At 44.2% G+C, this 27,843-nt stretch overlaps 2 protein-coding genes across 12 annotated transcripts in view; both read left to right on the top strand.

The window, feature by feature from the left end:
- The window catches only part of FAM221A (family with sequence similarity 221 member A), a 226,730-nt gene extending 222,980 nt beyond the window's left edge, over positions 1 to 3,750 (top strand). For all 4 annotated transcript variants that reach the window (XM_033930865.1, XM_033930866.1, XM_033930868.1 and 1 more), the window contains one exon: positions 3,519 to 3,750. In XM_033930865.1, the coding sequence (XP_033786756.1) occupies positions 3,519 to 3,593 (75 nt within the window). In that variant the 3' untranslated portion in view covers positions 3,594 to 3,750. The remainder of the gene's footprint in view (positions 1 to 3,518) is intronic.
- A 2,425-nt stretch (positions 3,751 to 6,175) lies between these two features.
- Positions 6,176 to 27,843, top strand: part of STK31 (serine/threonine kinase 31) — a 620,303-nt gene continuing 598,635 nt past the window's right edge. For 5 of the 8 annotated variants that reach the window (XM_033930858.1, XM_033930859.1, XM_033930857.1 and 2 more), the window contains exon 1: positions 6,235 to 6,334. In XM_033930858.1, the coding sequence (XP_033786749.1) occupies positions 6,238 to 6,334 (97 nt within the window). In that variant the 5' untranslated portion in view covers positions 6,235 to 6,237. The other 3 variants (XM_033930851.1, XM_033930854.1, XM_033930855.1) reach the window with 3 other exon arrangements.

The following is a 27,843-nucleotide window of genomic DNA, read 5'->3' as shown; positions in this document are numbered from 1 at the left end:
GGTAAGGGAGCTGCTGAAGGGTGTGACCAGGTGCTTTTTGGACCTTATACTTCAACTCCAAATATTTTGAAGCTGTGAATACTGAGATGGATTTTTGCCAATTAGCTAACTTCAGGTCTTGCAGTACTTGATGTATTGGCAGTGCAACAAGTTTCTTTATTGGAGTCTTACAGGATTGGAAAATAGCTTGAAAATCCTTGTTGCCTATAGGTATTGCCACTTGACTAAGGCTGAGCAGGATAGATACCTTTTGCAAAAATTTTGGATAAGGAGTATTCTTCTGTTGGAACTAGCTGCATAGACTGGAACGGTCGAGGAGGTTAATCAGGATCCAAAATAGGAACTGCATCAGGATCTGACCAGTCTGGAGGAGAAGGAGCACCCTGTGTTGGAGAAGAGCAGATGGGAGTGCAGGGACCCCAAGTTATGTCTGGATATGGTGCCAAAGGGACTGAAAGCATATGGTCCTTGGAGGGATATTGCTCAATACAGGCTGAGCATTGCTGGGCCTCCAGAAGTTGAGGAGCAGGAGGAGAATGCTGAAGTAAAGCAGCACTGTCCAGCATAAAACATTGTAGAAGCAGGAAAAAATTGGAAAGTCTGAATGGAGTCTGAGCCCTGGGAAGGAGGATCTGGCAGAGAGGGTCGCTTAGAAGTTATATGATCTTGAAGGGGAGGTGTTGGAGAGGCCTTCCTTTGAACATAGAGTAACTTTTAGTAGGTTTAGAAATATTACCTGAAGCCAAAGATGACATCTGCTGATTCAGGACAGGAGTGGACTGCAAGGCCGAGACTGAGCACATGGGAGCCTTCACTATAGTCTCAGTAATTGACAAAGTCACTTCTGTTTCACAATTTGAGCTCTATGCTGATGGTGGTGAAGGAGTACTGTAGTGTACTGTTCAAACACTGGGCGCTTCTTCCTCTGGCCTGCCGAGTCTGACGTTTTTTAAATTTTTTGTTGGCATTGATAGCAATTTGCTTTCCTCCCCTTGCAGTACTGAGACAGGGCCCTGGGGGGAGGGAACAAGCGGTGAAGTTTGTGGCCTTGTCGCCTTCTTGGAAGTTCTGGCACAAAGAGGCTCTGTGTGTATTGCTCTCCATTGCGGTATTACTGTGAATTGCTCTCCCAGAGCTCAGGTGAGGCTTTTGGGAGCCTCATCTGAGCATGTGCAGGTAGCCCTATATATACCTGTGCTGATCCTCCCTAATTCAGTGACTTCCCTAGCTTGAGTCTTATTGCAGCGTCACCCATAGGGGAGGAGGGAGGGTCAGTGTGGCTGACTTATCCTGCTGTCCACGGAGAACTCCCGTTACAGGTAAGTAACTTCGCTTTCTCCATGGACAAGCAGTATAAGTCAGCCCCACTTTTGGTGACTCTCCAGCTGCGGGGTGCAGAGGGTGTAAAAGGATGGGGTCCCTGTCGGGGATGGTCCCCTCTGCATCCCTGCTACCTCACTGTGGAGGGGTGAGGCTGCATCGATATCAGGTGAGGGACAGAGATAAGCCCCCAATTACTGAGACCAGTCCGAGGTTATGCGGTGGTTGGTTGGTATGGCTGGGTGTTGTGGGTTGCGGCGGGTGCATGTGGGTAACCTACTGACTGGTGGGGTCTGCCCCTGCTCCTGGCCTCTTGCCCTGCTGATCCTCTGTGTCTTTATCGTTTTGGTCTGGGTGTGCTGGATCCTGTGAGGCATGTCGTCCTGTCCCTTTAAGTGGGCAGAGTATGGATCCATTCTTGCAAAGGCATTGTCTGTAGTCAGGTTTGCCTTTTGCTGTGGCTGTGCCTTTAAGGGGGTGGAGCCTGGCACGCTGACATCATCTTGGGATGGAGTCGAGGCCACTGTAGTCTTGAGGCGGCAGGCAACATGGCGTTGTGCAGAATTGGAGCCGACCTGGATCTGTGCTTGTAAAATGGCTGGTGGAGGGGATAGGAGACCCTCGGCCGTTTCTGCCACTGTCTGCACCTCTGTGCTCAGCCCAGGCCTTGGAGCAGCCGTCGGGGAGGCTTTCATGAAGCCGGAGAGTTTTAAGAGCAGTCTGCTCTGCTGTTGCGGGGCTTCTTTAGTCAGGAGGTATGCAGGGTTTGCTGCTGCGGCTGCCGATTGGGCTCCCGGGGGGTCTTTACCAGCGTCAGGTGTGCAGATGGTGTCTTCCCTGTTGCTGGTGGGGATTTTTTCTCCTTCTGCTTGTCTTCCCCCGGGTTTTGAAGCATGTGCAGGCGGTTTCTGCGGGCTCTCGGGGACATCTTGAGGCATTGAGGGCAGGCGGCCATGAGGTGAGCCTCTCCTAGGCAGCGGACACACACCTCGTGGGGGTCCGTGGAGCTCATTTTCCTCTTGCAGGTCGGGCACTTCTTGAATCCCGGTTTTACAGTGTTTTTTTCTGCTTCCTTTGCCATTTCCTTCTGGTTTCTTTGTCTTCTTCTTCTCCTTTTTTTTTTTTGTGTAGAGCTGTGATCCAGCCGTTGGGAAGGGCAGATGAACTAAACTGGATTAGGGAGGACCAGCACAGGTATATATAGGGCTACCTGCACATGCTCAGATGAGGCTCCCAAAAGCCTCACCTGAGCTCTGGGAGAAAAATTCCGAATTGGGAACGTAGATGACGTCACCACCAAAAGTGGGGCTGACTTATACTGCTTGTCCATGGAGAAAAAGCGCTTTCAAAGTCCTAGTGCTTGCCGGTAAACCCTACGCCATTGCTCAGGAATTATTTGTTGCTTTTTAAGGCTCCAGTTCTTGTATATTGTTCTTTTTTGCTGAAGGAAAAATGTTTTCTCTTTTTGTTTGGTTTGTTGAAGAAGTTATTAATTTAAGTTTTGGGTTTTTTATTTTATTTCTGTGAGGAAGAGGGGAGAGCTGCGACCTGTCAGGAATGACGGAATAAAAAACTGACAAAGTGAGGGGAGGAGCTCTAGGTGTAGGGTCTCCTGCACATGTCCAGTAAGCTCAAAAGCTTACCATAGCTGGGGGAGAGCACCGGCACTCAGACTCGGAAGTCTTCACCAACAAGTGTGCCTGCATATCACCTGCTTGTCTCCGGAGAACTGCCTGTACTAGCAACTCTATTGAATTTCCATGTCAAACTGTCCATTGTAACTTCTTGAGTAATTGACCCAACCTCTTGTAATGTAATCCAACCTTGAACTGAATAGGTAAAGGTGAATAGAAAACCTGATTAACATCATAATATAACATAACACTACAGACCAGTATGAATATCCAGGTATAAAAACCTCTGGTGATTTGTATTTAGAAAATGCTGGTACTGCAGGCTGAGCACTATGTTAATGTGCATACTGCCATTCCACAGATTATCATAGCATTGCAGAAGGACCTTCCAAGGCATTCTAGGAGTTAATCCCATCATTTTAGCTAGGCTATATCCCTTTATAATGCAGAAAATAATATAAAATTAACTTTATGATGTTTTTAAATTTTTATTCCATATATTCTTTTCTTCTGCTTGGGAACTGTTTCTGGAATACTTTTAAAAATGGCTTTATTATATTACAGTTGAAAAATGAAAGAATTGCTAAAGCAATGAAAAAAACTCAGGATTCAGCACCATCCAAATCGAAGCATCCCTGAAGATTATGGAACTATGGGAAACAATTCAATCACCTACATATACAACCGCTGTACTGTATTATTCAAATGTGTTAGCACTAATAATTTTGATGGCTTGTTATCCAGAGATGATTACATATTGAAATACTGGTGAAATAAATATTTTTGTTTATTTTTCTTTTAATTTGAATTTGTGCTTAGATGACTGTCACTTCAACTAAAGAAGCCTGCTTTTTAAGATGTGCATATCCAGGGTCTGGGCAAAAATAAAAAAAGGACTGCAGAGAAGAATGTACAAGTAACAGGAATTTTATTAAAAAACAATAAAATATTAAAATATTGTGTATGGGGACCAGACCTAATACGGTGCGTGTTTTGGAGAAACACTCCTTCCTCAGGGGTCCAAGTTGTCCTATGCTTCACTAGACGAGAACCATATGGATTATAACAGTGTTGAATAAAATACGTAAACACTCCTGGATAGTCACTGTAGTCTGGATAGCCACTGAATGCAAAAGTGAAAGGGTCTGCACATATGCATGTATCTGCACCCCCATCCATGTCTTTAATATTTGTTATTAATAAGATACCAAACAAAAAAAGTTATTTAGAGACATACACAGAGCAATCTTATAACTTTCTTAGCCTTTGGTAGGCTAATAATTAGTTGTAATTAAGAAAATGTACATTAAAGGAATAACAAGTGATTTTTACTCCTTATTGTGCGTTAAACAGTAAATCTATGGGCTGCATAATGAAATGCAAAGCACCTCATTATTATGCAAACTAGCTTGCATCAAACTCTGCAATCTGCATTATTCTTGGAAAAATAATACCAGTTTAAAGTTGACACATTTTTCTCATAGGAGCATCAGGCTGCCAACATACAGCCTGATTTCTCCTTGGTGCCATCTTAAAAGGACTGGAGTTTTTCAGAATGAACAATACTTTCCCTCCCTTTTCCCCTGCCTACCTTTATCAATTCCTAGTGGTCTAGGGCAGTGGTCTCAAACTCGCGGCCCAGGGGCCACATGCGGCCCGCCAGGTACTATTTTGTGGCCCACGGTCTTTACTAGTGCTGCCTGCTCTTTGCAGCGTCCTTCGGCTTCCCCCCTGGTCTCCCGCTCTTACCTTCAGATAATTACCGCAGCCTGCAGAGAGGATTACTGGTGCTGTAGCGATTCTTGTAGGCTGCCGTTGTCCTCAGCAGCACGTTCCCTCTGCCGCGATCCTGCCCCTGACGTCAGAGGAGGGGCAGGACTGCGGCAGAGGGAATGTGCTGAGGAGGCCGATGGCAGCCTGCAAGGAATGCTACAGCACCAGCAATCCTCTCTGCAGGCTGCAGTAATTAGCTGAAACTAAGACCAGGAGGTCAGGGGGGAAGCTGCAAAGAAGGGGGGAACATGCAGGCCGTCGGGGGGGAGGGGGGGAGATTTATAAACTATAAAGAGTTTTACCTCATGCAAAATTGTCATTTCTTTAATAAGACATTTACTAATTTTTTCTGAGGCCCTCCAAGTATCTACAAATCCAAAATGTGGCCCTGCAAAGGGTTTGAGTTTGAGACCACTGGTCTAGGGGGTCTGGAAGAGTGATCCTTAGTCACTCCTGACTTGGCCTGCACCAGGTTCCAAATGGTGCCACAATCCCTAGCTGAACTCTCAACAGTACTAATGTTAGGGGTCAAGGTCCCATAGAAGGGTCTTTTGACTGTGGCTACCTCTTGCCCTAGACTGCAAAGGTTGGCCTGGAAGGTGAGGGGATAGCACTATTAATTTTGTAAAGCTTCAGCCTCTTAAAAGAACTTCCCAGATGCATTGAGCTGTATGTGAGCAGCCCCTTGCTCCTAGGGAGTTGAATAATGCAGCTCATGAGGTTGACTACAGGTTGAGTTATTCTTTTACAGCAGGTGTCACTAACCAGCAGTACTTTATTAGTTAATGTTCACGCTGCTGTTGGAGGGGGGTTCGGGGGGTTGGAAACCTCCATTATAGCGAAAACGGGACTTTTCTGATTTTTTTCGGTAAAAGTTCCGTTTTCTCTATAATGTGGGGGGGTTCACCCCCCCACCCCCCGCAACGGCAGCGCAAACACTATCCAATAAAGTGGGGGGGGGGGGTTACCACCCCAAACCCCCAGTCGGAGCTCTTTAAAAATTATTTTTCCCCTGCGTGCTTGTCTTCTGCCGAATTGTCGGCGATTGATTGTCAGCGCGCTGGCATCTGGCGCGCGATTATCCCGTCACCGTACTGAGTTACTGTAGATTAGTGACTCCTACAGTCAACTAAGCTTTAGTAAAATGTGAATGGTAAAGACAAAATCATTAGCATTCAGAAAAATGTGTGACTACACAAAGAGGAAGGCAATCAACATGCTGGGAAATACTAAGAGAAGGTGTAAATGGAAAAGAAAATAGCTATGCATACAGATACTTATAATAATGGCAGACTCGTGTCACCTTTTCGAATGTATACTTATGAAGGGAATGTTTTTAAATAAAGTAAAATTCTGGCATCTCTCATGGCCCACCCAGAATATCTTCGGGGCACTGCTCTAAGTATAAAAGCTGCAAAACACGTGATAGGCTCTCAGCAGGGGCGGACTTAACGCCCCGGACATCCGGTATATTTTCAGAAGAAGAAGGCATGTGGAGTCAGTAGGTAGGATGTTTGTGAGAAATAACTGGTTGATTTTGGCCCCTTTCGTTGATTTTCTCTGTGTTATGTGTTCGCCAGCAGACGCTTCAGCTCCCTCTGTTACAGGTGAAGAGATGTCCTTTCAGCGGTGTTTTCAGCCTCCGCCCCATTGCTTGACATTAGAGGAGCGGTGTGCTAATGCGCATGCTTATGGTTTGCGCGGAGCTCTTGGCGGTTTGTAATCGCGCGGAACTGCAGGTTTGAAGTGCGTGTGCCAGAGAGGAGGAACGGAAGACGCTGTTCCTTGTATTTACACGTACTGGAAGGCGCAGTGAGTTGCGTTTCGGTAGTTCCTTTAGGATTCCGTTTAGTAGCGGTTCCCTCGCGGCAAATGCGCCGAAGCCCATCTAATTCCTATGGACGTCGGCGTACTTGCCGCGGGAGATTCGGCTACCGCGGCCTTGTAAAATGGGCCCTTAGTTCATGCTTAATAAAGTATTTTGGCATCTAGGTTCTGCTAAAATGTACTTTTCTAAAGCGAGGGTGTAGCTAGAGAAAAGGGGTGTCCAAGCCGGTCCCGCCTCGGGCGGTTGTGGGTTTGTTAGTGGGAAGCATCCTTTGGGGAATAATGCAAAAAGGAGCGCATACCTATGGGGAAAGAGAAACAAACGGAAGCTGCTTGTTAGGATTATTGTTAATGTGTTATAGTAAATATACCATTTGTTAATCTTGTTCCAATAACAAATAGTGGCTTTCGAAGTAGTTAAGCTCTTTATCTGCCGTTAAGTTGCATCAGATTTGCCTGGCTGCATTTCTGCAATGGTGCCTTAGACTCTGCGGATGATTGGGTGGGGACCTAGGTGATAGGTTCTCTTTAATTTTTTGTACCTGGGGGAAAGGGAAAATGCTGAATCCTCCATCTTTAACTGTTTTGTGCATTCTACCTTAAATCTGGTCTGTGCTTTTGGCAGATCTGGAGGATACGGCAAATGGTCTGCTGTTGAAGTAAAAATAGAGGCTTCTTACCAAATCAGATACAGTATTAGGATTTTGTGGCCTAGAAGTTGTTGCTGTTGGCACAGACTGTCAATATTTTAACCAACCTGTCCTCTGCATTGGATTTTCTGAGTGAGATCTGGCTCCTCCTTTTCTTCTTTGAAATTACATATTCCAGTGCAATAGCTGAGACATTTGGACACATCATTGGGCTGGGGATGCTGCCTTGAAGGCCTCCTTGCGCAGACTTACTTTTAAGGGTCAGCTTCTTTTTGGTAAAGGTCTGGATGACCTCATGACCAGTGCTGCTAAGTCTCTCCTGTGAACAGGTCTCGTCAGTCAGTGGGAGGGAATCATAATTTTTGTTCCTCCTGCTGGTTTCATCAGGGCTCTGTGGGATCTTTCTGATAAAAGCTCTATCAGCTTTCACAGTGCATTCAGTAACACAGGCGACAATAACTTTTCTTCAACTTCTAGAGTTCATCAGGTTTCCAAAGTCTCATCTTCAGCCCTCTCAAGTGTTGGAATTCATAGGAGCTCTTCTAAACACTACTCTTCTGCAAGCATTCCTTCCTCAACAAAGACAAAACACCATGCTTCATCTTTGCAACCAGGTGTCCATGCTACAACACATATCAGTGAGAAAAATGATGCTTGTCATGGATCACATGGCATCAACTGTTCATGCCACTCCCTTCGTTCGACTTCAGCTAAGGACAGCTCAGTGGACCTTGGCATCACAATGGTCTCAAGCCAGCTTGTCTCATTGGATCAAAGTCACCTTGCCTCTTCATCATTCCCTTTGCTGTTGGCTGAATTCAGCAAATCTCCAGAGGTTTGCTCATTCATATTCCGCCACATCAGAAAAGTCTTACGACTGACACATCCATGTACACTTGGGGAGCTCACCTGGACGATCTGATTTTTTTTTTTTTTTAAATTCTTTATTCATTTTCAAAATTACATTAAGTGTTAAATATATTCATTCACATTAACAATAAATACATCACTTACAAACAATCATTGGTACATTACATAAATTCTTATCCTTTCCCTTCCCTCCCACCCATATATTCCATTATCATATAAAAAACATGTAATAATAAAATTCCCCCCTCCCTACACCTTAAATTGATAAATATAAGGGAAATAATTTAAATTAATCTTTACAATATTTTGTTAATAGTTTCCACACATCCTGAAATTTCTTAAAATATCGCCGTTGTGATGCAATAAACCTTTCCATTTTATAGATATGGCTTAAAGAGTTCCACCAGAAGTTATAATTTAATCTCCTCCAATCCTTCCAATTATATGTAATTTGCTGAATGGCAACACCAGTCATTATAAGTAATAATTTATTGTTATTCGCAGAAATCTGACTTTTTGCTCTCATTTCCATACCAAATATCACAGTATCATAGGATAATGCCACTGGGTTATCTAATAAATTATTAATTTGGTCCCAAATTGATTTCCAAAAATTCATAATAAATGGGCAGTGAAACAATAAATGATCTAAAGTTCCTGCTTCCAGATGACAATGCCAACATCTATTAGACAAAGAACTATCTAATTTTTGCAACCTAACAGGGGTCCACAACGCTCTATGCAACAGAAAAAACCAAGTTTGTCTCATAGATGCTGACACTGGACGATCTTGAGACTTGGGCCAGTGGTCTCTTTGAGAACAGACATTCCACATCAACCTGTTAGAGTTCAGGGCAATTCGCAATGCTCTAAAAACATTCCAAGATCATATTTCCAATCAAGTCCTTCTTGTACAAACAGACAATCAAGTTGCGATGTACTATATCAACAAACAGGAAGGCATATGCTCTTTTCCTCTATGCCAGGAAGCCGAACACATTTGGAATTGAGCAATTCCTTGCAACATGTTTCTCAAAGCCATATATGTGCAAAGCAAACAGAATGCTCTTGCAAGTTTCCAAGTTTATTAAAAGCTTGACTTTATCGCATTATCAAAAGATTTCAAAGTGATGTACAAATGAAAATATAAAATAGAATATGACAAAACAATATGTTTTGTTAGACAAAATACTTAACAATAGACAAATAAGGTATAACATGAAACGATTGGGGTAGTGGGAGGAACTACAATATGTAAAGAAAAAGAAACATGGAGGGAAATATGAGGTCATATCTAAAATGAATGGTCTCGTAGCTTTTATGAATTGAATGCGTCCTTGAAGAGAAAACATTTTAGTTTTCCTTTAAATCTGTCAAGGCTGCTCTTACATACATTGGCAATGAGTTCCAAGTTTGAGGGGCTGTCACTGAGAAAATAGTTTTCCACTGAGTATTAATAGAGAGGAATTCATATTAGGCAAATTTAAGTTTTCTCTTAAAACCTTCCTTTTCAAGGACACATTTGAAACCTTTTTCTACTTTCCTTAGTATATGAATCCTACCAATTAGGTTTTTCATCTTACCTTCTGGCATTCTCCCAAAATTTTATTCTTATCCAGGCTTATCTTCTCCTCTCGTTCTTCCATTCAATGTAAACTTTCCTTACAGTATTGTAGTTCTTCTCTTCCCCATGTGCCTGTTAGTTGCTGTCCATTGAATATTATGTAAATATTTTTGTACCTATTGAATATTTTATTTGTATTAATGTTTTTATTTTGGGAATGTTCTGTACCCTGATTTAGTTTGTACACCGCTTAGAAGATTTTTATAAGCGTTTTAATAAAAATTTTAAATAAACTGTTCTTAATGAGGGAACTGAAAGAAGATGTTTATCCTCATGAGTGGTCTTTCAACTCCACAGTCTTTTTGCCTCATCTTTTCTGTATGGGGGACTTCTCAGATAGATCTGTTGATGTCTCCCCACAATCACAAGTTGCTTCACTTCTTCTCCAGACAGTACTCTCTTCATCGTCTCAAAGCAGATGTTTTTCTTCTGGATTGAACAAAGTTCCTCTGTGTTTCACCCAATCCCTCTCATTCTGAAGACTTTAGTCAAACTCAAGCAAGAGACAGCCACCATGGTCCTGATAGCTCCTCAGTGGACCAGACAGCCTTGGTTCCCCCTGCTACTTTGACTGAGTGCCAAGGAGCCAATCCCATTGCAGATCTTTCCATCTGTATTCACTCGGTCAAGGCTCTCTTACATCCTAATCTGCAGTCGCTGCACCTAACAGCTTGGTTCCTCTTGGTCAAATTTCAACATCACTGAGCTCTGGAACAACCTTACCTCCCCTCTTCGGAACTTGAGCTCTCTCCAAGTTTTCTGCAAACATCTGAAAACCTGGCTTTTCTCAAAAAATGTAAGTCTCTCTCCAACTTAGGAATCAAGGAAACTCTTATATCTTGGCATCCCAAGTTCTCTAAATTTTCTTCACACTTCTACCTCTAACCCTCTGTTGTAGTTCCTTCCTATTTCTCCTACTGTAAACCTCGTCGAGCTCTACGAACATGGAGATGATGCGGTATACAAACCTAAGGATTAGATTAGATTAGAGTTTAATCTTTCTGACTCTGTTCAAGTCATTATAACTGCTTCCAGAAATCCGCCTACTCAGCAATGGTATCAACAAAGGTGGACACGCTTCATGTCGTGGTGTAACCTCCATGACCTAGAGGCTTCATCTTCTGTTCTTTCAATATTGGACTACCTTTTCCATTTATTCAACTCTGTACTTAAGACTACTTCGGTCACAGCATGGTGGCTGAAACATCGGTTTCTACCTGACAAAGATGCAGCAAGACCCGGAAACCTGCCAGCTGCACAGTGCCAGCTGCAGAAACCCTGAGAGAATGCTTCAGAGTTCACCTCGGTGCTATTAGTGTCTTCCATGCTCCTTTCAACAATAAACCTCTTAACACTCATCTACTTGTATCCCAGATTATGAAAGGACTTTTCAACTCCAAACCTCCACTCACCCCCCTCCAGTTATTTGAGATCTTTATTGTAGTCCTTGCCAGTCTGATGAAATCTCCATTTGAACCACTGGCATCTTCTCATCTTAAGTTTCTCACTTAGAAAGTGATCTTCCTAATCTCCATCACTTCTGCTCGTCAAGTGAGTGAACTTCAAGTATGGGTTTGTGACCCACCTTTTACAGTACAGTGGTACCTTGGTTTACGAGCATAATTCGTTCCAGAAGCATGCTTGTAAGCCAAAGCACTCTCATATCAAAGCAAAGTTCCCCATAGGCCACAATATAAACTCAAACAATTCGTTCCACAACCAAGGTTTGCTATGGTGGCCCAGGGGTGGTTACCTGCCTGTGGGTGCTGCAGCCCTTGCAGTGTGGTGGCTTCCTTCCCTCGGAGTCCCCATGCGGCTGCCCTCCCGCTTTGGCCGATGCCTCTGCTGTCCACCAGCGCCTCCCGGCTTCCGATTCAAGCTGCCCGCCATCCACCAGAAGCATGCGCAGGACCTCTCAACTCCCCAGTCAAGCTGGCCGCCGCTCCAGCAACACGCACACCACATACAAGCACGCAGGACAGAAGTGATGTTTGTCACGAGAACTGAAAGCAGCCAATCAGGAAGCAGTGCGGGGTGAGGCTTGAGTTTGCAAATATCGCTCCTGCCCTTTACAGCATGATGGGAAGGAGGCAGCTGGCAGCCATCCAGAAGCTAATGTTCTGTCTGCTTAAACTCGGGAGAAGCAGGGGTTGGGGTGCACAATCATGAACGAGGAAGAGTGCATGTTCTCACAGATGTAGGTCTTGTTTCGGTGTGTGGGGGACTGCTCGGGAACAAGTGTCAGTTATTTGGTTCCAACGGCGGGTTTGAAGCCACAGGCAGGGACGTGCATTTCAGTGGGGAGGATGAGGCACCTCCTGAGACCGTTCGAGGTGGGCACTGAAAGAAGGAGGAAGGCCATGTATCCCTGGCGGTGTTAAAAGTGCCGGTTGCAGGAGAACCACTTATCTCTCCCTAAGATCAGTTCCTTCTGTTTTCCCTGTGCTGCCTCCCTGCATTCTAGTTCCTACCTTCCTGCATTTTGTTACAGCATTTTAAGATAGGCCGCCCCATTTAGTCAGCTGCACCCACTAGGCCACTTTGTAAAAACCCCATGTATAATCTGCGGCCTATACATGAGGAAATACGGTATATTTCTTGGCTTGTAGGAGTTTATACCTGGAGGACGCAATACCTTTAGAGGCTGAGAATTTACCTATGTAAATTACTATATCCGGAGTAGTAGATAATGCAGCCACATTTGAATACACCTTCCTGAAAAAATGTGTAAGCTGTAACCATCGGAATTGTTGGCTGATAGGTATATGATATAATAGTGAAACTTCTGAAAAGCTCTTCCATTGATGGTGATTAAGTAAATGAGTCCAGATACCACAGTATTGCTAAATCAACCATGATACAGTATTGTTTTGAATTCTGATCGAGGGTGCTTCAGTCGAATCAGGCCAAGGATTATCCATCAACTTGTCAACAAAGGATAAAGCTGTTTTGGACGAGGCCAATAATAAATTTGATTTCAGTGAAGGTGATAAGTCTATGCCAGGCAATTATTTAAATTGTCACTTTTTTACAAATTGTATGTAGAACCAAAATAGCTTATGAAAGGAAACTAACAAGAATAAGCAAACATATTAATGTTTTGGTTCTCTTAAAACATGGTAAAAATTTCTGCACTGGAGCTGGCTTATCTTCATAATGATTTTAAAGTATGTATTAATTTGGGCACTAAATAAAATAGCCAAATTAGTCAATTTGATATATCTGTATCTTCTAAAAGAGTCTGAGTACTGAAGTATGTCTGTGTTAGGGTCCTATGATTGTGTACTTTTACTAGAAAACCAAAATAGAATCTTTCTGATCAGCGATCTTAAACCATGATTTAAATAAATTTGATTTAAAATCCATCCTGAGATTAGTTATTAAAAACTTGCTATATATTTAAGAAGGCTCATAACAGTCCTTTCCAAGTTGGGAAGGACCCTTATATCCCAGACTTGTAAAGGCCAAGTTCATTTCTAAACTATGAAGCTAAATTTCAATCCAAACTTCCTCACATACACACCAACCAACCCACACCTCTCAATTCCACAAAATGAAGATAACAAAACAAACAAACAAACAGTCATCGTCTAAAATTCCAGTTTTAGTAACAAGTAATAGAAACCACCACTCAGCAGGGAGATACCATATAAACGTGGTTGACTGCTCCTCCTGCATGCACCATAGTATCCCCCAGACCTGGGAGAGAAGACCTACAAACGCCTCCCGAAACCATCCCAGGAACAAACCCATCCCCCAAGCAAACAACCTCATCTACCTGAAAACTTCAAATAACATTAAAACAGAATTTACATCAATAAAATGCGCATACATGAACATCAGATCCCTAGGCCCAAAAACTGAGATAAGGGCTGGATAGAAACAGAAAAACAAGGATGCCCCTTCCTCACAGAAACATGGCTAACCTCAGACGCCAACCCCAGAATAACAGAAGTGTGTCCACAAGGCTACAAAATACAAGTAGTTTTCAGAGACAAAAAACGAGGGGGAGGACTAGCCATCCTAGCCAAAAACACTCTAAATATAGCCCTACAGGACAAAGCCTTCACCCCACACATGAATCTACTCCCATGCCAACTATTAAGCCCCACACTCAAAGGATCCTTAACATGCCTATTTTGCTACGTAACACCAGGAAAATGAACCATAGCAAAATCAGAATTTGAAGAATTTATTCTCGGAACTCCCTCACATCAACACCCATCCCCGCATACCTCCAAAAAAAACAAGTCATTAGCAGCGAGCATCTCCTCTTGCCTTCTGCTCCTGATGGCCTGAGCGCCCTCTTCCTGATGTCGCATCCGGGTCAAGGGACCAGGAAGTGACATCAGAAGGAGGGAGCTCAGGCTGGTACAAGCAGCAGGCAGAAGAGGCTGCCAGTGAAGATTTGAGGAGGTGTGCCGAGGAGGCTGTGGGCACGGTGGGGTAGAGTACAGGTAGGTGGGATTTGTTGAATGATAGATGTCTGACAGTGTTGATCTCTCTTCTGCAGATGTATCATCCACCTTGAGCGTTAACGTTCGGAATGATTTGTTTAGAGGTTCCATCTATACAACTTTAGATAACTTGTGAAGTTAGCTAGTGTCAGTCACTCCATGATAACTGTGGAATGCATTGCCTGTGGAAATAAAAGTGCTTCTAGTCTACTTCAATTTAGGAAGATGGTTAAAGCTATGCTATTTAAGAAATGTTTTTCTTGAGTGATTGAATCTGGAAGTATGTTATCTAAATCAGTGTTTCTCAACTCACGGGGTACACAAGCTGCTTGTGAGGGGTATGTGATGCGAGTCTCCTGCCCTATCTTCCTCTAGTGACATGCCCCCCTCCGCTGAAGAGCCTTCACGTCCATGCTCTCAGGAAGGTCCTGTCAGCTCCCTCCATATTGAAATGGCTCTGGATGTCAGAGGGGTGGTACCAACAGAGCCTCACGAGCGGATAGGCTCTGTGTCAGTTATGCTAGCGCCAGTGCTGGGCCTTATATAGACTCCGGACTCCTGATAGGGAGCGGGAAGTTGGCAGAAGACGGAGGGCTCTTCATCCCTGGAGTTAGCTTGGTGTTGCCTGGACTGTGGGGCCACCCTGGCTGATCCGGAAGGTTTCCAAGTTTATTCTATATTTGATATACTGACCATCAGCAAGTATCTGATCAGTTTACAGAGTAAAATTACATTGTTAATTACAATATTAAAATTAAAATATAGTTCTAAAATAAGAGAAAAATCAATTACTAAGTATTTACATAATTGACTGATGGGACTTAGACTGGTTTGATACATAAGGTAGGGGGGTTAGGATAGGAGAATAAAATACATCAAAGTAAAATTTAAAAAAATTAAAACGAAAGTGAAAAGGGGAGGGAATGAAACAAAAGGAAGGGGTCGCTTCTTAAAAGCAGTTCAGTTTCATCCTTGATCAGAGGAGGGGTGGGAGAAGTGTTCTTGTCTCATATTAGATATGCGTCTTGGAATAAGAATGTTTTGAGTTTACTCAAGAATTTATCGAGAGATTCTTCTAATTGGATGTCGAGTGGGAGAGAATTCGAAAGTGTATGCGAGTGTAGAAGAGCTCCTTAATTAGGGGAATAGTCAGCAAATTTTGGTTTGTAAATATTAAGGCTCGTGGACTGGTGTAAGGGATAAGATATTTGTCCAAAAAGGATGGACAAATGAGTGAGTTTAATTTTGAAGAAGAATAAGAGTATCTTATGTTGTTTGATGTGTTACTGGTAGCCAGTGAGCTTCACGAAGTAGAGGTGTAACGTGGTTGTATTTATTTGCTTTATATAATAGTTTAATGGCAGTATTTTGAATCAGTTGTAATCTGTGGATTTCTTTTTGAGTGATGCCACGACAGAGTGAGTTGCAGTAATCAATTTGTGAAATGATCAGGGAGTGGATCAGAATTTGGATGAAAGAGGGCTGGAGAATGGATGTTGTTGAGCGAATTAGTCGGAGTTTGTAGAAGCATTTTTTTGTTAAAGCGCTGATTTGGTGGTGGTCTATGATGATTCCTAGAATTTTAATTTTAGATTCAATATGTATTGGATGGGACTCGATACAGATTGGATCATTTAGATTTTCTTTGTTAGTTGGGAATAGTATGGCTCTGGATTTGATATATTTAGGCAAAGTTTATTTTCATTAGTTCGATATTACTCATTGTGTTGATAGAGTGCAGTAGTTGGATATTGTCAGCTTAGTCGAAAACGGTGAATCCAATGGACTGAGCTAGGGTCAGTAAGGGGGCCAGAAAGATGTTAAAAAGTGGAGAAAGGATGGAGCCCTGTGGGACACCATATGTCTGGGAGATAAGGGGTGAAATTGATCCATTTGAACATACTTGGAAGTTTCGATCAGTGAAGTATAAGAAAAACCATTGAAATTCCACTATTTCTGAGGCGGTTTAGGATGAGATCGTGATCGATTTGGTCGAAAGTGGCTGATAGATCAAAAGAGATCAGAAGGACAGATTTGCGATGATCATGGTAGTAATAGTTAGTAGTGGTAAGACTGAGAAGAGAGAATTCAGTGGAGTGATATTATTCGAAAGCCTGTTTGGTTTGGGTGGTAGGCGTTGTTTTTTTTTTGTAGAAATCGGATAGTTTGTTGAACACAATTTTCTCTGATAGTTTGGCAATGAAAGGCAAATTGGCAATTGGGCGGTAACTAATACATTGATCTTCTTGTAAATTAAGATTTTTTTTAGTTTGGGGAATATTAGGGCAGATTTCCATGATTTTGGAACGGTATTGATGGAGAGACTTTCGGTTGTCATTTCTAGCGGGAAAAGTCAGAGTATGGGGAAGTGTGTTTTTTAGAGTGGTGGTGGGATTGGTTTGATAGAATTATTTGAAGTGTTCATAGTCTGTATGAGTTTTTATACTTCGTCCAAAGTGGGGAGGTTGAATTTCAAAAGGGTACTGAAAGAGTTTGTATTCTTGGGGGGGGGGGGGGCAGCGAGGGTTGGATAGATGTTTTTTCAGATGATTTGAATTTTTTGTTGTCAAAGTAGTCTTCTAGTTCAGAAGCTGATGATTTAATAGAGGAGGGGGAATATTAGGGCAGATTTCCATGATTTTGGAACGGTATTGATGGAGAGACTTTCGGTTGTCATTTCTAGCGGGAAAAGTCAGAGTATGGGGAAGTGTGTTTTTTAGAGTGGTGGTGGGATTGGTTTGATAGGATTATTTTAAGTGTTCATAGTCTGTATGAGTTTTTATACTTCGTCCAAAGTGGGGAGGTTGAATTTCGAAAGGGTACTGAAAGAGTTTGTATTCTTTGGGGGGGGGGGGGCAGCGAGGGTTGGATAGATGTGGTGTTTCCAATGTTTTTTCAGATGATTTGAATTTTTGGTTGTCAAAGTAGTCTTCTAGTTCAGAAGCTGATGATTTAATAGAGGAGGGGTAGCCTTTTTTGAGTATGGGGAGAGAACAGATTATGGCGTTTAAGGTACACATGGAAAGGAAGAAATAGGAAAATTGGGCATATAGAGAGAAGAGAGTGAGGTTGAGATGCATGGGGAAGAGAAGGATGAGAGGGAGAAATGTTGGATATGGTCGTGGAAAGGGAACAGTGAGGCAGATTGAAAGGAATGCAAGGGGTGAGGAATGTTGGACATCGTGATGGAGGGAGGGATTTGGCATTGGCTGGAGAAGGATGATAGAAGGAGAAATATTGGGCATAGGGCTGGTAGGCAATGGTGAAAGATGCTGCACATGATCGGGGGGTTGAGAGAGGGAGGAATGTTGGATGTGGCAGTAGAGGGGGTGGGAGAGATGTGCTATGGATCTCTCTCTCTTCCCCACTCCCTTTGCAGAAAGGGAGGGAATGAGAGAAAAACAGATGGACAGTGTGAGAGAGAGAGGGAGACATGTTGCCAGTGGGGGTAGAGGAGAGAGGATGAAAAGTTGGGACTCATGGAGGGACAGAGAGATGTTGGTTGGGGGAAGGGAATGAGGTTGGGAGGAGAGGAAGTATGCAGGAGGCAGAAAGAAAAATCTTGGATGCACAGTCAGAAGGAAGTTCAACCAGAGACTAATAAAATCGTCAGAAAACAAAGGTAGGGAAAATGATTTTATTTTCAATTTAGTGATCGAAATGTATCAGTTTTTAGAATTTATATCTGCTGTCTATTTTTCGCACTATATTTATCTATTTTTCTATAGTTGTTACTGAGATGACTTTGCATATTTTAAAGTAATCGGCCTTGACCTCTGAAAAAACCCCCAAATATAGATGATACTGCTTTGTGTTTTTTAATTTTATGGTTATCATTATGAAGATATTGTGTGTATATGAAAATGAATGGAAGAAATAGCATTACAATTAGTACTACTATTATGGGGGTGGGGTCGGGGGTGGAGCTTGGGCAGGGGTACTTGGTTAATATTTTAGGCTTAAGGGGTAGTTGATATGATGAAGTTGAGAAACACTGATCTGAATGACTTACCCCCTCCCCTTTTTGCTAAACCGTGTTAGTGATTATTAGCGCAGGGAGCCATGCTGAATTCTCTGCGCTACTCCTGATGCTCATAGGAACTTTTTGAGCGTTGGGAACAGCGTGGCTCCCTACGCTAATAATTGCTATTGCGTTTTAGTAAAAGGTGGGGTTAGTTTGTGATATGATGAGTATAGATGCTAATTGTAAAATTATTTTTAGTATGTATTGTGCACGTTAGTCTGGTATTTATTTTAATTATATACCGTATTTTTTGCTCCATAAGATGCACTTTTTCCACCCAAAAGTGGGTGGAAATCTCCGTGCATCTTATGAAGCGAAGGTAAAAAAATTTAAATCCCCCGCATAGCTGCAACACCCGAAACCAATGCGCAGCAGCCGAACCGTCTTATTAAACACTGGCCGCTGGGGGCCCCCCCTTACAATTGAAAAAAACCCACCCTCCTGCACCGCACCACCTTTCAGCACCGCTCGCCGCCGCCCCCGTACAATTACAAACTACCCCCCGCGCCACAGCTGCACTATCTTTCTACACCGCTCGCCGCCCCCCCCTTACAATTGAGAAAAAACAACACCCCCTCTGCACCGCACTACCATTCAGCATTGCTCATCCCCCCCGGAAGAATTACAAAACAAGCCTGCTGCTGTCGCCACCGCTGCCATACCTGTTTCTAGGCCTGGTGGTTCAGTGTATATCCCTCCCTAGGCGGCTCTGTATTATTCCCAGTGCACGAGTCGGAAGCGCGGCGGTCAGGGCCAAGCTTTACACACTCCTGCTTGGGCCTGCGCCGCTATCTAAATGGCTGGTGGCAGTTCTCGCGAGAACCGCTTGCAGCCATTCAGAAAGCGGCGTGGGCCCAGGTGGGCATGCGTAAAGCTTACGCCTGACCTCCGAGCTTCTGACTAGCAAGTCTGCTGCTAGAAAATAATGCAGAGCTGTGGAAGGAGGGAGGGAAGAATTAAAAAAGGTACGGGTTGGTTTTTTTATTTTTTATTTTTTAAGGTACAAGGGAGGGGTTATGATATAAAAGGGACAAAGGGGGGTATGATTAAAGGTATAAGAGGGAGGATGATTAAAAAAGGTACTGGGGGTTATCTCAGGACAAGCAGGCAGCATATTCTTGACTGATGGGTGACGGCACCGACGGAGCCCCGGTACGGACAATTTTAGAGTGATTGCATTCTAAGAACTTGGAAAGTTCTAGCAGGCCGCACCGCGCACGCGCGAGTGCCTTCCCGCCCGACGGAGGCACGCGGTCCCCAGTTTCTTAGTTTCCGCGGAGCTAAGAAGACGCACGTTTCAATGGCTGTTGAAAACTTTTGTTCCTTACGCCTTCCCGCTCGCGTAAACTTGTTCGGAAATATTGTTTCCTCCTTTTTCTTTTCTTTTCTTTGTTAAAAAAAACAAAAAAAACTAATTTTGTTTTCTTTTTCATTTTTTCGGTTTCGCCCCGGCGGGGCCTGTTGCCACCATCGAGGCCTCGGCCTTCGATTTGGCAGAAGCCGTTTTTACCTTCATGCCCCCTCAACCCGGGTTTAAGAAGTGCCAGTGGTGTGCTCGACCAATTTCACTCACAGACCCGCACAACTGGTGTCTGCAGTGTCTTGGTCCTGACCATCGAGCGTCCACCTGCACCCGCTGTGCGACTTTAAAAAAGAGAACTCTAAAAAACCGCCAGATCCAACAGCGGTTGTTATTTGGCGCCGAGATGTCTGATTCCGCAGCACCGGCACCGACATCGGCCCCATCTCAGTCGGCACCTACTTCATCGATACCGCGCCGGCGTCGCATCCTGCAGGTAAGCCGGCTAAGAAGCCTTCCCCGTTGGAGCGTCCTCCGGTCTCAGTAGCAGCGAGTCCAGTCCTGCCGACCTCGAGGCGCCCACGGAAGCGCTCCGCTCCTATTGAGGTGAGCCCCTCGACATCGGGTTCCTCATCCTCTGAGTGTAGAGCAGCACCACAGGTACCGCAGAAGAAAAAGGTGGTACCGGTGCCTTCGCTGGACGAGCGGATTGCTGCTGTCCTGCAAGTGCAACTTAAGGAGCAGTTGCAACAACTCCTTCCCGCACTTTTGACACCGAGCCTTCCAGTCCCGGTCCGGTCTGAGCCACCGGTACTAACAGTGGAGCGCCCCCTTTTATCGGCATCCACTTTGTCGGTACTGGTCCACACTGCTTCATCGACTTTGATGCCAATCTTAGCACCGGAACCGAGAGCTCAACACCAAGCGGTGCAGACTTCGGTGCCGACGCAGCATGTCACATCTCCCGGTACCGTGTCTATGAGGTCGGGTAAGTCGGCGCGCAAAACCCGACACCTGGAACCCTCCACTCCGGAGTCTCGAGACTGTGGCTCTCATATTAGGGATCCTGATTTGTGGGGTGACTCTGAAGCCCCTTTTCTGTCTGAGGGTGAGTGTTCCTCTGATGAAGAGGATCAACTGGTTGCAGATCCCTCTTCTAAACAAGATTCCACATCCTTTACCTCTTTCTTAAAAGAGATGTGTGAATCTCTTTCTATTCCCTTGGAGGCTGAGCCTAAGAAATCCAAGGCATTCCTTGATGCTCTGGACTTTGACCAGCCTCCAAGGGAATTTCTCAAACTTCCTCTCCATGACATCTTACGGGAGACTTTTTATAAAAATCTAGAGACTCCCCTGACTGTACCAGGAGCTCCTCGTAAATTGGACTCCTTGTACAAAGTTATCCCCATTCCTGGTTTTGACAAACCTCAGCTCTCGCATGAGTCTCTTTTGGTAGAATCCACACTTAAGAAATCAGCGGGAGCTAGTGTGTATGTCTCAGTCCCTCCTGGCAGAGAAGGAAAGGCCATGGACAAATTTGGCAAACGTTTATATCAAAATGCCATGTTAGCCAATAGGTCAGGGAACTATGCTTTTCATTTTTCCTTTTATTTAAAGCACCTCATTCAAAACATGGCTGCTTTTGAAAAGTACCTCCCTGACCGCAAGAAATCTGCTTTTCATGCCTGTTCTTCCTCTCTTCTCCAGTTACGAAAATTCCTAGTTAGGTCAATTTATGACACTTTTGAATTGACTTCTAGAGCCACGGCTATGTCTGTTGCCATGCGTCGGTTGGCATGGCTCAGAGTCTCAGAGCTCGATGTAAATCATCAGGACCGCCTAGCAAATGCTCCCTGCTTAGGTGATGAGCTCTTTGGAGAGTCCATGGATTCCACTACACAAAAGCTGTCTGCCCATGAAACTCGGTGGGATACTCTCCTGAAGACTAAGAAAAAGACTCCACCTGCTTGGCCTTTTCGCCAACAATCCGCCTACCAGCGCCGCTATGCTGCCCGTCCCTTGCCACTGGCTACTCAACAGCCTAGACGTCAGCGCCAACAACAGCGACAACCGCCTAGGCCAGCCCAGCAGCAACAGGTGAAGCCTCCTCCACCACAAAAGTCTACCCAACCCTTTTGACGTGGTTCTCCAAAGCATAGCCAGTATTCCACCATCTGCCCATCTCCCTCGACCCATAGGAGGACGTCTTTCTTGTTACATCAGCCGTTGGGAGAACATCACATCGGATCAGTGGGTCCTCAACATCATCCGCCATGGCTACTCTCTCAACTTTCAGACACGTCCTGCACAAAGTCTGCCAAGAGAGTCTGCTTTGAACACCTCTCAGTCTTCTCTCCTTCTTCAGGAGGTTCAATCCCTCCTCCTCCTGAACGCCATAGAGGAAGTTCCTCTAGATCGGAAGGGGCAGGGATTCTACTCCCGTTATTTTCTGGTCCCTAAAAAAACAGGGGATCTCAGACCCATCCTAGATCTTCGCGATCTCAACAAATGTTTGGTCAAGGAGAAATTCAAGATGCTTTCTCTGGCAACTCTTTATCCTCTTCTCCATCAAAGCGACTGGCTATGCTCCCTCGATCTCAAAGAGGCATACACTCATGTACCCGTCAATCTGGCCTCCAGACAGTACCTCCGTTTCATGATCAATCACTGTCATTACCAATACAAGGTGCTCCCCTTCGGTCTTGCATCCTCTCCAAGAGTGTTCACCAAATGTCTGATTGTGGTGGCTGCTTTTCTACGCTCTCACCACCTTCAGGTCTTTCCTTACCTGGACGATTGTTTAATCAAGGCCAATTCCTCTCAGGCTGTACTCCTAGCCACCAATCAAACCATCATGTTTCTGCAGATCCTGGGGTTCGAGATCAATTTACCCAAATCTCATCTCATCCCCACTCAGAGGCTTCAATTCATTGGAGCGGTGTTAGATACGGTCCTCATGAGAGCGTTCCTGCCTTCCAACCGTCTTCAGACCCTTCAATGTCTATGTCAGCAGGTGCTTCCTCAACGTTCCATCTCTGCCAAGCAAATGATGATACTCTTGGGTCACATGGCCTCCACAGTTCATGTCACCACAGTTCATGTCACACCCTTCGCACGTCTTCACCTGCGTACTCCTCAATGGACCCTAGCTACCCAGTGGTCCCAAGCGACGGATCCTTGCTCACGACACATATCTGTGACATCATCTCTTCGTCAGTCTCTACAATGGTGGTTGATATCCTCAAATCTCTCCAGAGGTCTTCTGTTCCATCTACCTCCTCGTCAGCTTGTCATCACCACCGATGCCTCCCCTTATGCATGGGGCGCTCATTTGAACGACTTCAAGACTCAGGGTCTTTGGACAGCCCAGGAAATGAAGCATCACATCAATTTCCTGGAACTCAGAGCGATGTTTTATGCCCTCAAGGCCTTCCAACATCTTCTCTTTCCTCAAGTACTCCTGCTGTGCACCGACAATCAAGTTGCGATGTACTACATCAACAAACAGGGTGGGACAGGATCTCGCCTCTTGTGCCAGGAAGCCCAGAAGATTTGGGCTTGGGCCACAGATCACCACTTGTTCCTGAAAGCGATCTACATTCAAGGAGAACAGAATTCCCTAGCGGACAATCTCAGCAGAATTCTCCAGCCTCACGAGTGGACGCTCGATCCTTTCACTCTACAGTCTATCTTCGCTCGGTGGGGCACTCCTCAGATAGACCTCTTTGCAGCTCCTCACAATCACCAGCTGCCCCACTTCTGCTCCAGACTCTACTCTCCTCACCGTCTGGCAGCGGATGCATTTCTTTTGGATTGGTCCAATCTGTTCCTGTATGCTTTCCCTCCTCTGCCTCATGTTACGAACCTTGTTCAAGCTCCAGAGCTCCACGATGGCCCAGACAACATTGGTTCTCCCTTCTACTTCAACTCAGTTCCAGGGAGCCTATTCTTCTTCCACTCTTTCCTTTTCTGCTTAAGCAACATCAGGAAACCCTTCTGCATCCCAACCTTCAGTCTCTGCACCTGACAGCTTGGTTTCTCTCGGGCTGACTGCACATGATACTCTTTTGTCTCAGCATGTTCGTTCTATTCTGGATGCCTCCAGGAAACCTGCCACTCTGCAATGTTACTATCAGAAGTGGACATGATTTTCTTCCTGGTGTCTTCTTCATCATCATAATCCGACGTCCCTGGCAGTGGAGACCTTGTTGGATTACCTTCTTTCTTTGTCTGACTCTGGTCTCAAGTCTACTTCCATCAGAGTCCACCTCAGTGCTATTGCTGCTTTTCATGAACCAGTTCATGGGAAACTTCTCTCAGCTCATCCTTTGGTTTCCAGATTCATGCAAGGTCTTTTCAATGTGAAACCACCTCTTAAGGCTCCTCCTGTAGTCTGGGATCTCAATGTGGTTCTCTCCGCCTTAATGAAGCCTCCGTTTGAACCTTTGGCTACAGCTCCTTTTAAGTTCCTTACTTGGAAAGTGCTCTTCCTTATTGCTCTTACCTCTGCCAGGAGGGTCAGTGAGCTACATGCACTAGTTGCGGATCCACCTTTTACAGTCTTTCATCATGACAAGGTGGTTCTGCGTACACATCCAAAGTTTCTCTCTAAGGTTGTCTCTGAATTCCATCTCAACCAATCCATTGTTCTGCCTGTCTTCTTTCCGAAACCTCACTCTCATTCTGGAGAACAGGCTCTGCATACTTTGGACTGTAAGCGGGCTCTAGCTTACTATTTAGAGCGTACTAGCCCCACAGATCATCTCCCCAACTCTTTCTATCCTTTGATCCGAATAAATTGGGGCGTCCTGTTTCTAAATGTACGTTGTCTAATTGGCTGGCAGCGTGCATTTCATTCTGTTATGCTCAGACCGGACTATCACTGGAAGATTCTGTCACGGCCCATAAAGTTCGAGCTATGGCAGCTTCTGTAGCTTTCCTCCGTTCCACTCCTATTGAGGAAATCTGCAAGGCTGCTACTTGGTCCTCAGTTCATACTTTTACATCTCATTATTGTCTGGATGCATTCTCCAGACGGGATGGACACTTCGGCCAATCTGTTTTGCAAAATTTATTTTCCTAATGGCCAACCTTCCCTCCATCCCTCTTTTTGTTAGCTTGGAGGTCACCCATCAGTCAAGAATATGCTGCCTGCTTGTCCTGGGATAAAGCACAGTTACTTACCGTAACAGGTGTTATCCAGGGACAGCAGGCAGATATTCTTGCGTCCCACCCACCTCCCCGGGTTGGCTTCTTAGCTGGCTTATCTTAACTGGGGACCGCGTGCCTCCGTCGGGCGGGAAGGCACTCGCGCGTGCGCGGTGCGGCCTGCTAGAACTTTCCAAGTTCTTAGAGTGCAATCACTCTAAAATTGTCCGTACCAGGGCTCCGTCGGTGCCGTCACCCATCAGTCAAGAATATCTGCCTGCTGTCCCTGGATAACACCTGTTACGGTAAGTAACTGTGCTATACGTGGGGGATGATTTAAGATACTGGGGGATACATGGGGGTTATGGGGTCTGCCTGCCTGCCTGCCTGCCAGCCAGCCAGCCACTAGGCCTGCATGCCCTGTCCCTGCCCGCCCTGCCCTACCACTAGACCACTAGAAGGAGGAACAGGGTGCAGAGCCTGGTAAGGAGTGTGAAGTTGGGTGCAGAGTCTGGCAAGGAAAATGTGGTTCAGAATATTTTTTTTCTTGTTTTCCTCTAAATATAGGGTGCGTCTTATGGTCCAGTGCGTCTTTATGGAGTGAAAAATACGGTATGTTTTATTGTAACTCGCACAGAATTGTTGGATGTTTACAAGTATTATATTTTTAAATAAAATAAATAAACTGAGGTATAATAGTGTTCGCTATTATCTGTAGTTTCACATATCTATGGTAGGTCCTGGAACCCATTACCCGTGGATACGGGATCTCCCTATATATTAATGTTTTTATTTATTTTGAAGTTGAAGTCATATTCAGTACATTTTTACTGGTTTCCAACGCTGACCACAGTCCTTTGATTGTGGTCCTATGTGTGACCCAATAAGGTTAATCTCACAATTTTGTGTTTTGGAGATTCTGTGATTCTTATGCCATAATGTCTTTTGTTTTTAGTTATGAAGCCTTATGGAGGAAAAGACATATACGCTAGATTGTGAGCCCGCCAGGACAGACAGGAAAAAATGCTTGAGTACCTGAATAAATTAATGTAAATTGTTCAGAGCTCCCCTGGGAGAACGGTATAGAAAATTGAATAAATAAATAAATAAATATGGCCATTCACAACCTTTGTTGGTACACTTAATTTGATAAATACACTTTAGGTAATATGCTTGTGTGTGTGTGTGTGTATTAGGAAAATCATTCTGCACCAGGGCTAGCTTGTAACACATACTATAACTAAATCTGTTCCTTATATCTTGCTTAACTGTATTTCTTGTGCAAAGTGTACAGTAGGCTTGACAAGTGAGTTTCTTCCTTCACCTGTGAGGTTTGCAGAAGGCATCTTACATTTTTCAACTCTGCCTCCTTGTGTCTCACTTCTTCAGTTTTTTCTTTTGCAAGCAAGAAGAGAAGGTGTCTTTTCATCTGCTCTGCATCTGATTTACTATTTTTGGGTTTTTATCTGACTTTTGAGGCTTCCTGGTACTACAGGGGATTATCCTGGGACATCTCTGCCTGGGAGAAGATATAGTCTCTGATTCTGTTGCGGATAATCTGGATAATCTTGGCATAATTTCATACAGCTCCGCAGATGACATCACTATTCTTCTACCCTTCAACCAACCAGAATCCTTCATAGCAAACACAATACACAGAACCCTCAAATCAGTGGCTATATGGATGACAGCGCACAAATTAAAACTTAATCCTGACAAAACAAATTTCATTCTACTTGAAAATGACAAAACTCCAACGTTAACTAATCTTGTAATAAATTCATTTTCATACCCAATACAACCTACTTTAAAATTGCTTGGAATCACGATTGACAGAAGCTGTAACATGCAACCCCAAATTAACAAAATAATAAAGACATCATTCATGACCATGAGAAATCTGAGAAAAATCCGATCATTCTTCGAAAAGAAGCAATTCCTACTACTGTTACAATCTCTAATTCTTGGGATGCTGGATTACTGCAACATACTATACCTACCATGTCCCGCGACCATGATGAAGCAATTGCAGACGGTGCAGAATATAGCCCCGAGACTTGTATATTCACTAAAAAAATATGACCATATCACAGAGGCATACCATGACTCGCATTGGCTTCCAATAGAAGCGAGAGTGAACTTCAAATTCTACTGCTTACTTTACAAGGCTATTAACGGAGAAAGCCCAATTTACTGGAATAACAGACTAAATCAATCCTCCTCAATCAGACACAGAAGAACACATTCACTATTCTATTACCCACTATCCAAAAATGTCAAACGAAAAAAAACTTTATGACAACCTAATAGCCTCCAAAGCAGCTAAGTTGGACAAACAACTCACCACTCTGTTATCTTCATCCACAGATTACAAAACCTTCAAGAAAGAAATTAAAACCATACTCTTCAAAAAACACGTTAAACCTATCCAGCACAACAATCCTAACCCAACATCCAACACTCTATAAACCCTTAGTACTCTCTAATTTTTCTAGTTAACAAACATTATCTAAAACCCATAATTCTCCCTTAAAATTTTATCTCATCTTTTAATCTATTACTTCAAAGTTGAAATGTAATTCTTGTTTTAGTTTGGATGTAATCTGCCTTGAACCACTAATGTAATGTAATATATAGGAGTCCATACTTGAGCTGTTGATTTCCTATTTTTTGTGAACTTCAGAAGGATATCCCTTAAGAACTTGAGAACTCCCCCATCTGCATTGGAGCACAGCACCCTCCTCAGTTATTCCTTCTGCAAGCAAACTCAGTAGTTGTGTTTTGCTCTGCTCTTTTTTTTTTCTTTTTCAGTGTTTTTTCGCTGGATTTTTAAAATTCTTTGAGGCTTTGGTGCTTGGAGGTCCCCGTTCGGACATACTCCACTGGGCAAAGGATGCAGTCCTCTGTGGGAAGACTGCTTTCCCCAGGACAGTCTCTGAGTTCTGCAGAGCCAGCCTGCATTAGCTTTATTCAGGAGCTTGGGGTTCATCCTCCTGGGAGCAGCTCGCCTGCTGATTCAGTCAGAGACTTGAGCACATTCTGTGTGGCCCCTGAGTAAGAACTCTAGGGGTATAATGGTGCTGGCTGCATAATTTCTCCCCCTTTTGCTGCATGAGGAATCCTGGGAATGGGAATCGGTGGCCTTGGTCCATGTGGTTGGCAGCCAGATTTCCTTCGACATTTGAGAATCTGAATAATTTCTGAGGTATAAATACT

Source organism: Geotrypetes seraphini, chromosome 2, assembly GCF_902459505.1.
Source record: "Geotrypetes seraphini chromosome 2, aGeoSer1.1, whole genome shotgun sequence".
NCBI lineage: Eukaryota > Metazoa > Chordata > Amphibia > Gymnophiona > Dermophiidae > Geotrypetes > Geotrypetes seraphini.
Note: the sequence above shows the minus strand (reverse complement) of the source record. Positions and strands in the feature narration are given on the sequence as shown.